The 12,209-nt window shown below is 38.2% G+C and overlaps 3 protein-coding genes across 3 annotated transcripts in view; 1 reads left to right on the forward strand and 2 right to left on the reverse strand.

The window, feature by feature from the left end:
* The window catches only part of Dennd1a (DENN domain containing 1A), a 1,920,886-nt gene that overhangs the window by 626,875 nt on the left and 1,281,802 nt on the right, over nt 1-12,209 (reverse strand).
* LOC100771402 (olfactory receptor 50) lies at nt 4,446-5,384 on the forward strand. The gene has a single exon (XM_027423588.1). It carries the CDS (start codon nt 4,446-4,448, stop codon nt 5,382-5,384), a length of 939 nt encoding a protein of 312 aa, XP_027279389.1.
* LOC100766893 (olfactory receptor 1N1) lies at nt 10,004-10,936 on the reverse strand. Its single transcript, XM_027423589.1, has one exon. It carries the CDS (start codon nt 10,934-10,936, stop codon nt 10,004-10,006), a length of 933 nt encoding a protein of 310 aa, XP_027279390.1.

The following is a 12,209-nucleotide window of genomic DNA, read 5'->3' on the forward strand; positions in this document are numbered from 1 at the left end:
CTTTTTAAAAAACATTTTTTTATTTGAATTAGAAACAAGATTGATTTACATGACAATCCCAGTTCCCTTCTCCCTCCCTTCCTCCCCTACCACCCCCCAACTAAAACCCTACCTGTCACATATCCTTTCTTCTATTCTTCACCTGACTCAACCTTTCTGCTCCCTCATGACCACTGCATCCTTCCTCTTCTTCCCTTCTCATTCTTGTAGCTCCCTCCCCCCTCTTCCCAGGCTTTCAATTTGCTCAGGGGATCATGACCCTTTCCCCTTCTCCAGGAGACAATGTTTGTCTCTTTTAGGGTCCTCCTTGTTTTCTAGTTTCTCTGGCAGTGTGGATTATAGGCTGGAAATCCTTTACTCTATGTCTAAAAACCACATATGAGTGAGAACATATCATGTTTGTCTTTTTGTGATGGTCTTCCCTTCCTTCTTGTTTGTCTTATTGAGCCTGATAATCTTGTGCAAGTTTTCTTCAGAAACATATCCACACATTTCTGTTTTCCATATAGAACCAGTTCCCACAATTGTGAATTCATTTCCTCACTGTTTTCATTGTTTTTTGGTATGTTAAAGCCCTTAAGTAGCAAAGATTTTTTTCTCCTTTCTTAAAGATGCTAATATTTCTTGGGACTGATTGATTTCATGGTATTATTTGTGTTTAATTTCATAATTTAGCTAGAGTTTATATTTTTTATTAACTTTAATTCAAAATATAACTATGCTTTTGTTTTAATTAATGTCCTCTTATTTTTAGTTGACATCAAATGTGTATAGTTACTGGGTACGATGTATTGTTTCCATACAGTTCATATGTCCAAATCATGGCAATTATGTTTAATTCTCCATTTTCACATGTTTATAATAGAACTACTAAGAATTCTTTCTCCTATCATTTGAAAAACAGTGTTTTTTTATTACCAGACTCAGCACCTTACCATATAATCAGAAGCAATTTTTCCATTTAACTGTAATCACTTGTTAGTCAACCTCCCTCTAAATCTGTGCTTCTCTTTGTAGCCTTTGTTCCATTCCCTTTCCATTTTAGTGGTGTCAGTGTGAAGGTAGCCAAGTACATACCATTTTTACCTTCAAGCATCTCAGCCTGTTCACATATTGAAAACAAGATTCGTTTTCTATAAAAAGGCCATAAACAAACAAATACTCATTAAATTGGTGAATAAAACCCCCATTGGAGATCTCTGGGTCATAGGAAGGCAAATCCCTGCAAAAGGGTAGTGAGAGACTTTGCAAAGCATTCCAGGCTGTTGTGATTGTGCATACACTGTGCATCCTGCAGTTTGGCCTCTTTGGATGTGAGCTGAGGAGCAGCTGCCAACGTCTCAGGAAGTCTACTCAATCTGAATTGATTCACACATGCAGGGATATATATTAATCAACTGTCACGTGTTTTAAAATGAAAAATGATACATCTTTGCCCTTCACTCAAATGTGTTGCTTTCTATGTCCATTTAAAATAATGCATTTTGAAATTTAATCCTTGCGAAGCTGCATCTGTTCAAGATAAAGGTCTTTAACTTCACTTCTATAAATAGATTGCTGTAACATTTATTTTTATTAAAAATATTAAATCATATCAATGTACAAAGTAATGAGTTTCATTGTGACTTTGTCCTACACACACATAGCACTTTGATCAAGTCAACCCGCTCTGTGTTCCTCTTTTATTGTCTCCACCTCTGCTTCTTTTTATCCTGCTCTCTACCATAGTAGACTGTCTTCGATATACAGGATGTCTTTTTCTTTCAGTTTTCACATATGGGAGAAAAATGGTAGTATTCTTTCTGTTTATATTTTTTCATAACACAAGAAACTCAGATCCCATAGTTTTTCTTACAAAAGGCAAGTGATAACTTTTGTTCATCACCTGTTAGTTGCCTTGTACTTATTATCACAATTCCTCCAAGGATGAACTCTCTTGTGTCTTCTTCAGCAAACAATCTATCCCTGTAGAATCCCAAGGTAATGATGCAACCATACGTAACTTGTCCCTAATCAGGGGTGAGGCAAAGAGGATCACCCCTAGGTCCTCATCATGGACTAGATGAGGACTAGATTAAAACCCACACTGGTTTCTCAGGGCTATGAACAACATGCACCCATGTATCCATGTATCTATCACAGCAGACTGCATGATGAAAACCTTCTGTTGCTCACAGTGGATCACTGAGCACCTAGCACCCTGCCAGTTTCACTATATTCTCTACATTCCATAAAGAAATGGAGGAGCTTTCATGCCTTGTAAATAAGGTATCTGTGCTTACTGTCAAAGGCCCACATCAGAGTGGAAATAGAATTTATGAGAAGTAGCATGACTGTGCAACCTTGGATGTCCTTATGTGTATGTGTTTGCAGTGTACATTACTTCTCCCTATGGTCTAATACTCTTCATGACACACCAGGACAGATGGATTCTTGTAGAATAACTTTTCTTGATCATCTATTTAAAATTTGAAAGAGTATGATGACAGCAAATTTTTATTCTCTCTGATTTTATATCTAATTTTGAGATGAAAAGGTGGAGCATACATTCCTTTGCTTTTCTTGGATTCCCATCATTTTCTTGGGTATTTTTTCAAATTTTGTACTAAATCAATATATTTTGACTCTTCTGTGCTGCAACAATTCACATAGAAAGGGGAATTATTTTGTACCTGCTAGTAGAATCACTATTCAAATTCCCAATGATTCTGTTTCAATCATTACCAGCAGATGGCAAGCTCCTAAAAATCTTTACTTAGACTTTTGCTTGGTCCTGTTTCTGAGAACAGAATGAAGATTTCTAATGTAGCAGAAAGGATCTTATATATGCAGGCTCCTGAGAGTTCTCTAATTCATATCTTTTCTGGCTAACTATAGGCTTGAGTTTTCTCAGTTCCTCAAATGCTCCCACTCTGTACTCTCCAAGCATGTTTTTTTTTAATAAAAATAATTTTCATGAGAAAGATTCTTATATTAAAGATTGCTTTAAATAATATGCAGGAATAGAATTCCTTGTCTCCTTATCTTTTTATAATTGGACAATGTCAAAATCATGAGTATAAATACTAATTCCATTTTTACAAATTCATTCTTCACACATGCACATTTTACATATGTGTGCGAAAGAACTTAAAATACAACAAGCTATTACAAACAACCCACATCTGCAGCAGATAGCTGATTGCTATTTTCACTGAGATATATTAGTTTTTATTATTATGAAGTAAGTTATCAAAATGTAGTCCATCTTCATAACAGCATTACTTAAACGACTTCTAATGTAGTAGGATAAATAATATGTAAGTTTTAAACATACTTCAACCAAGTTGAAATGACTTATATACTTATTTATATTTTATTGTAATCTTCAGTTAACTCTTCAAAGAAATGGTGGACAAGATTATTATGTAATTCTCGAAAATCAACACATTCGGAGTTAATCATTTTTGAGAGACTATGGAGTCTGTATTTTAGTAGATGTTTCACAAGTTTTCTTTCCTGAATACGAAATGATTGTGAAAATGGGTAGGTCTAAAGTCAACAAATTTGAAGGAAAAGGAGGAAGAATTAGAATATTTACAAATTATAAGTATGGTTGGAATATAACAAAAATTAGTTAAGAATCAGTAGTAAGAAACCAAGCTTGTGAACCGCTGTAAAGGAGAACTTATTACTTGTTTATGCCAGACAAACATTCACAAAGAACTTCCTCTTTGGCAGATTCTGCATGTGACTGGGAGAATCAAGAATTTCTGGGACTATTATGGGCTTGAATAAGAATGGACCAGCTTGAACAATGAGACTATATACAGAGGACTTGTAAGTGTGTATTTGATGAGACACAATGCCCTTTTTCTCTGTATCTAGTGATGGAAGACTGAACTGTTGGATAGGAAAGAACAGTCTTAAAGGAAGAATTGATAGAGTATCTGAGGTGTGCCACTAGCTTATGAAACCCCCAAGATTGGTCTGTAGATTCTGACATTTTGGAGCTTACACACCTAATACTCTCATGGGAAGTGGAAATAAATCATATCCAAGAAGTATCTTAGAGGTTTGGGTGGGAAGTGAGAGGGGGATTTAAGTCAGCCCTACCAGCCATTGGAAGCCATTTGGTGGAATTTTATTTGTTCCTTACCAACTCTGCCTTGCACTAGATTTTTTTTTTCATGGACTAACCTCACCTCTGGTTGAGCCTGAAGGAATCTGATACTCACTCTGGTGATTACCATTTTTTCCTCCAAAACAATTTGAGTTGGCTTCTAGGCAGGCATAATACATTTAAGCACATAATCATTAACCCAACAGTTTGGAAAAATTCAAGATATTCCACTTAGAGAGTTCAATCTGACTAATTAAAAAGACATGCTATTATCCTATAATAGATGCCATGACCTCTGCTTCATCCATATCATCCTTTTTCATATCTAGCTAAAGAGAAGAAAATGATGAAGAATAACCAGAGCACCACATCTGAGTTCATCCTCCTGGGGCTCCCCATATGGCCAGAGGTCCAAGGCATGTACTCTGCTCTGTTCCTCACCATGTACCTGACCACAGTGCTGGGGAACCTGCTCATCATCCTGCTCATCAGGCTGGACTCTCACATCCACACCCCCATGTACTTCTTCCTCAGTCACTTGGCCTTCACAGACATCTCTTTCTCATCAGTCACTGCTCCAAAGATGCTCATGAACATGCTGACACACAGTCAGTCCATCTCATATGCTGGGTGTATTTCTCAGATATATTTTTTCTTATTGTTTGGGTGTATTGATAACTTTCTTCTGACCTCCATGGCCTACGACAGGTATGTGGCCATCTGTCATCCTCTGTACTATACCACCATCATGAGTCAGAGTGTCTGTGTACTGTTAGTGATAGTGTCCTGGGTATTTTCCTCTACCAATGGCCTTGTACACACTCTTCTATTTGCTCGTCTCTCTTTCTTTAGAGACAACACAGTCCACCACTTCTTCTGTGATCTCTCTGCTTTACTTAAACTGTCCAGCTCAGACACCACCATCAATGAGCTGGTCATTCTCACTTTAGCAGTGGTAGTCATTACTGTGCCATTCATATGCATCCTGGTCTCTTATGGCCACATTGGAGCCACCATCCTAAGAACTCCTTCCATTAAGGGAATCTGCAAAGCCTTGTCTACATGTGGCTCTCACCTCTGTGTAGTTTCTTTGTACTATGGAGCCATTATTGGTCTATATTTTTTTCCCTCCTCCAGTGACACTAATGACAAGGATGTCATTGTGGCTGTGATGTACACTGTGGTCACACCTATGCTGAATCCCTTTATCTACAGTCTGAGGAATCGGGACATGAAAGGAGCACTGAGAAATATCCTCCTCAGGAGAATGTATTCACAGTGAGGAGTGTGGTCTTCCCTCTTTCTGTATTTGAGAACTTCTCAGTCCTGCACATGACTCTATCTATGACTTGGTTCTCTTCAGTGAGGGTTCAGGTTGTACTTTTTTAGACTATGCTTCACCTCAGCAACAGGTTTTGTTTCTCTTTAGTTATTTTGCTCATCTTGGGGGATTGCTTGTTTGTTTGTTTTGCAAACACTTCCATACTGTTTTCCTTTTCACAGTGTGTCCTACCTTTAGGAACATAAAATTTTATATGATTCCAGTCCTTTGCCTTTCATTATTATCTAATTTTATGGCCTTCTGTATAAAAGATTTTTCCTTTGTCAAGAAAACGGAACTATTTCTCCTGAGTGTGAATTATTTAATTTTATTTTTAATTTTACAATATACTTTGAATTTATTTTCATGAGTAACACTGTTGCTGGAGTTTCTTTCCAGCCTGGTCCTGCAGCCAATTAGTCACAAATAAAAACACAAGGACTAACATTAATTTACAAACTGTTGGCCAGTGGCTAGGGCTTCTTATTGGCTAGCTCTGTCTTAATTATTAACCCATTTCTATTAATCTATGTATTCCCACAAGATTAATTGTATTCCAGCATGTTGCTCCTAAGAATTCTCCATGTCTCCTAGCCCTGCCTATCTTCCTGCTTCTAGTGGCCAATCAGTGTTTTATTCACCAACCAATAAGAGAAACATATATACAGAAGGAATCTTCCATCATAACACCAATTAGAATGTTAGTTTGTTTTTTTCCAAATAATTTTGATTGTTGGTTTTTTGAAACAGGGTTTCTGGGTGTATTCCAGACTGTCCTGGAATGTGTTCTGTAGATCAGGCTGACCAGAAACTCAGAGATCAATCTGTCTTTGCTTCTAAAGTACTAGGATTAAAGGCATGAGCTACCACCACCAAGTTAACTTTCAAAATTAGTACATAAAGTAATACATAATGATGTCACTTTGAAAATCAGTATGTGAGTTTCTCAAAGACTAGAAATAGATCTTCCATTTGACTCTAGCAGGCCTAGGAATATACACAAGTGACTTTATATCTTACTACACAGACACTTGCACATCCATGTTCCTTTCTGATATATTCAAGTAGGTAGGAAATGGAATCAACTTAGAAGTCTATCAACTGAAAAATGGAAAATAAAAATACGGTATATATGTACAATGCAATATTAATGAGCTGTAAAAGAAAACAAAACCATAATAATTACAGGCAAAGGTATAAAAATAAATTCATGAAAAAATAAAGTTGAGTGAGGTTTTTGTTACCCAGGTCACAAAAGACAAATTACTCATGTTATCTTTCATATGAGGTTTCATATCCTAGGTTCACATATTTTGTTTTGTGTATTTAACATAGAGTATGCATTAATGCCAAAAGACAACTAATGGATTGTTGGTTGTGGATGCCTTTAGGAAGCTGGGTATTAGAAATTAGGTGAAATGAAAGCAAAGAGGTAGAATCCTGGGGTCAGAAGTGTTCAGGCCTGTAGTGGAGGGATGTGTATGGGGAAATGGGGTAGATTTAAACAAAATGAAGTGTGCACAAAGAAGTTGCTTGGAAAACTATGATCTTGAAATTTAAGTTAAATCTTCTAAAAGGGGATAGTAGATCATTGCAATATGAAAGAACAGGGAAGACTACTGGGAGAGAAACGATTAAGGGTGGGAGGGAAGGGTATTGGGAAGAGCGGTAGGTCTGTGCTAATCAAAAATGAAGATGTATGATAGAGGAAAGATTATAAGAGCTGGAAATTGGGGAAGAGTGGCTGTGAAATGCTGTCCTCTGGACACGCTGTGGCTGTTGCATGCAAGAACCCACAGTAGCTATAGTTATCCTTACAAGGCCTTCACAAGATCAAGAGAGTTGAAAATTCCAGCATAGAGGAGAGTGGCTCAAAATGTCCACCCCTAGCTGAAGAGCTGTTGACAGTTGATGGCTGGGAGAGGAAGAGTCACTGTTCTTCAGGAGTATGGATACTGCTGGGTTCCCCATATCCTAGTAGATGACCCAATGCCTATGCACAACATGGGGAAACTGGTTGGACTCAGTGGATTAAGAAATAAAAAATTAAAAAAGTTTAGAAGAAAGGCATGACTTTGGGATGAAGACATGGTAGACAGTCCCTTGGCAAGTTGGAGGGAAAGAGTGTGATATAAATATGATCCAACACATTGCATACATTTCTGAAAATTTTAAAGAATAAAGAAAGTTAGAATTAATAATTACAATGAGAAATGACACATACTTTCAAGTTTCCATGCATATGTAAGTTAGGCAATTTTCAAATACAAGTAAGTATAAGTATCTCCTTCATTATTCACCTTGCACTGTAAGAAACACTAATAATACTTTTATCTTTTGCTGTTTTTGAAGGATGCAGCTCACAATTATTATGTTTTGTCAATATGGTGTTTGCTTTTTGTCAACTTGACACAAGCCTAGACATATCTGGGGAGAGGGAATCTTAACTGAAAAAAATATCTCTAGAAGATTGACCTGCAGGCAAGTTTGTGGACTATCTTTATTAGTGATTAATGTGAAAGAGTCTAGCCTACTGTTGGATGGGTGACAAGGTGGGAGTATCTGAGAGACGATGAGGGACACTGTGATCAAAATATATTGTAAAGTTTCAATAGAAAAAGAAAAAATAAACTGGCCACCAAATTGTAAAAATGATCATAAAACTAAGAGTTATTTTTCAGTTATGTACAGTGATTTTTTTAAAAAGGGTTTCAATTGTCAACAATTTTGCAATAGTTGTCATTTATTCTTTGGGACTTTCATACACATACGCAGTGTATGTATAGTATATATAATCAAGCTCCCCTCTCCAGTACCCATGGAGACCTCACCCAACCGTTGCTCCTCCCAACTTTGTGTCTTGTTTTTAAAATTCTTTAAATAGCATAGGCTCCAGAAACAAGACATTTTGTCACCATAGCCAGCCTCCAGCTTTGTTCATTATTGACTTATAAATCATGGCTCCCTCAGGGGAACTAGGAAAGCAAGTATCTTTATGAGCTACCATGTCTCAAATCATTGTTTTGTGGTTATACTATGACTTCTCCAAGGATGAACTCTCCTATGTCTGTGTTAACATATGGTTCTATTCCTGGGGGTGCCAGAAACAGTGTAACAATTATATTCAGTTTTTTCTAATTGGGGACAGTTTATTGATAAATTGTCCCCCGGGTCCTTTTAACGTTTTGAAAAACTAGAACTCACACCAATTTCTCTGGGGCTGTTGCCCAAAGTGTTGTAATACAGGCAAACCTGGTCCCATCTCTTGGGAATCTGGCACAGTGTGTCACTCCTCTGCACATGGCAGATAGTACCATGGCTCTGTGTACAGGTGCTAAGGTCCCTTTAAGAGAAAAGCTCTGCCTAATTTCTCTCTTTCTGCTGTTTCTTTGAGGAGGTCCCTTTCTGTCTCTGTCTTTCTCTGTCACTCTGTCTCTCTCTCTTCTCCCTCCCCACTATCTCTTCCCTTCCCTTATTTCATTCCCTTTCCTCAATAAACTTTCTATGTAAGTTATGTCTCTGTCTATCTCTCACCCACCATTTGTCCCTCACCTGCCATGGGACCTGCCAAAGATCCCATCTTGCTGCATATCATAACACAAAGTATACTGATATATTAGCCTAGAATTGCTTATTTGTGAGATTACAGCTTTTCCACTTGCACAGTGCAATATGGAGTTCCTTAGGGATACCATCTGTTCTACTATATTCTGTGCATCTAAGAGAGAAACAGAAGACCCTTCCCATCACTTGTTGCTTAAGGCATTTATCATCTTAGAAGTCATGTGAATGCAGGTGCAAAGTGTACACGTGATGATAGTGTTAAACATGTTCAGTGTTATGTATCCTCAGCTCTTCTCTTTCCATGGTAAGACAATTACCGTGTAGAGAAATTTATTGTTTTCCTTTTATTGATAATAGATTCATTTTACCCACAATATATTCTGATTACAGTTTCCTATCTCTTTACTCCTCCCAGTATCTCTCCATCAGTACTCCCATCAGGATTCACCTCCTTTCTGTCTCTTACTAGAAAAGAGCAGGCCTCTCAGAGACAACAACAAAACATAGCATAAAATATAATAAGATAAAGTAAAAAGGAAACACCAAATAAAAGTTGGACAATTCTATCAGTTGTTGGGCATCTACTACATTTGTTGTTGCATTAGATGAATTTCTTAGCTTGTCTTACTCAATATTGCAACACATCTGATTAAATAGAAATCACTGAAATGGGTGCTGATGGTCATGACTGCAAAGCTTGCACCCAGGAGATTGAGGCAGGAGAATCGTGAGATAAAGACCCACTCAGGCTACACAGTGAATGAAAAGTTAGCCTGGGTTGTACATCAAAGCCCTATCTGAAAGAAGAAGACAGAATGGAGAAAAGAAGAAACAAATAAACAAGGAAATAAATAACATATTTTCCATAATTTTTGCTTAATGGAAGGGAAGACTAAAATCCAGTGAGGTTAATTAACTAGACACCAATCTCATGGTTAGCAAGCATCCCACCCCAAATTAAAAGAAACTAGTTTAACATAGACATCTCTCCTCATTTAACATTATTCTCATTGTATTTAGGAAGAGAGAATTCTACGACAGAGGAGCCTCCTTAGGGCCCCTTTCATGTCCTTGTTCCTTAGGCTATAGATGAAGGGGTTCAACATGGGCGTTACCACTGTATACACTGCAGCAGCTGCAACGTCCTTTTCTACTGAGACTATAGAGGGAGGACACAAGTAGGCACTGAAGAGCGTCCCATAGAAAACACAGACCACACAGAGGTGAGAACTACAGGTAGAAAAGGCCTTTGAACTCCCACCAGGTGTTCGAACCTTCAGGATAGCAAATACAATGTGGACATAGGAGATGACAATGCATACAAAGGGGACCATGAGCACTGTGCCTCCTAAGGCAAAAACCATTAATTCATTGACATGAGTGTCAGAGCATGATAGCTTCAGGACAGGGGTAATGTCACAGAAAAAGTGAGCTATTTCCCCAACAACACAGAAGGACAGTCGAGCCATGAGGGTAGTGTGAGTCAGGGCAACTATGTTGGTGAAGACCCAGCACAGGGCAAGCATCAGGGCACAGAATCGGGTACTCATGATAGTGGAATAATGGAGAGGACGGCAGATGGCTGCATAGCGGTCGTAGGCCATCACAGCCAGGAAGAAGCTGTCCAGATCACCAAACATCAGGAAGAAGTACATCTGGGTGAGGCAACCAGTGTAGGAGATGGTATGGCACCGAGTCTGAACATTAAACAGCATCTTGGTCACTGTAGAGGATATTAAACCCATGTCAGCAAAGGACAGGTTGGCCAAAAAGAAGTACATAGGAGTGTGCAGGTGTGGGTCAGAGCCAATGGCCAGGATGATGAGCACATTTCCAGTCAAGGTGACAAGATACATACACAGGAAAAGCCCATAGAGCAGCTGCTGTTGCTCTGGAAATCCTGATATTCCTCGCAGGAAAAACTCTGAGATGCTGGATTGGTTTTCCATGAGCCTACAGCATCTGGAGGTAAGAAAAGATAGTGAGATTGTAGGGCTGATTCTCAAACTGTAGGCACTGGCTTCTGAGTCTTCCACTGCCCCAGTCCTGATGGTTCCTGTCAGCAGGTTTTACTTCATTTTATTCTTTCCTCCTGAGTAATTCCGCAATTTCAATTTTTCCTCTCTCTTTCCCCCAGTTCAATCTGTGATAAAAGATCTTTCCCATTAAGAGTCACGTCTGCTCCTACCCAGCTTAGACTAGCTTGTCAGATCCTATTAGCTCAACTGTCACCCTAGAATATTTTTAGGGGTATGTTAACATGAGCCAAATTATATATTATTTTGGGAGATTATCCCCAAACATGCGAAAAGGTCACATTTAGCAAACATTCACAATAGCCACTCCATAGGAAAGGACTTTTGACCTCTTCTCCAGATGGGAAACATCAAGTCTCTGGGTTTTCCATCAACAGCATTACCATCTTCCTGTAAATGTATTTCATTAATCAGAGTTCATACCAAAACAGAAGCCTATCTGCTGACCAAAGGATTTCCTGAAATAGTGTTTATATTTCAAAGTCAAGATTTCAAACTTTTCCAAGAGGAGAATCTGAGATGATTACATATATGTGACCTTTCTGAAACCTACTCTAGCTGAATCGACTAACACATCTCAAAATGTCACAACTTGAATGAAAGTTGTTTGATAATTCCATGATTCCCTGACTTCCAGGCCCTGTCTTTATTTCCAATGAACCTTTTCAAGGGCCTACATGTAATTACAGAGAAAAACAAGTTTTGCACTACCTATGCCAGCATAAAAGGCATCAGTCTATTGCTATGGCAACAAATAGTTCACATGAGTAAGTTCTCCCACTGCTTTAGATAAACCCAAACATCTCCACTTTAAAGTCATTTAAAAATATTTATTTATTGTGTGTGTACATGCATGTATGTATGCACATGTATGTGCTTATTTCTGCACCTGTGTAGAGGTCAGAGGACAACTTAGAGTAGTCAGTTCTTCCCTTTTACCATGTGGATTCTAAGAATTGATCTCAGATCTACAAGTTTGGCAGCAGTCTCCCTTGTGCACTGAGCCATCTATGGCCCTGTAGGGCCAAGATTCTATGTTCTGTCTTTTTGTTATTCTCTTCAGTACTTTGCATTAGCACCTCCTGCTCTATTTCTTGGTTATAATTTTCCTTCAAAATTATCATCCTTTTTGGACTCTTGGCCTCAGAAATCTTTGAAACATCAATGAGGTATTTCCGTGGCGCAC

This window comes from Cricetulus griseus, chromosome 6 (genome assembly GCF_003668045.3).
Source record: "Cricetulus griseus strain 17A/GY chromosome 6, alternate assembly CriGri-PICRH-1.0, whole genome shotgun sequence".
NCBI lineage: Eukaryota > Metazoa > Chordata > Mammalia > Rodentia > Cricetidae > Cricetulus > Cricetulus griseus.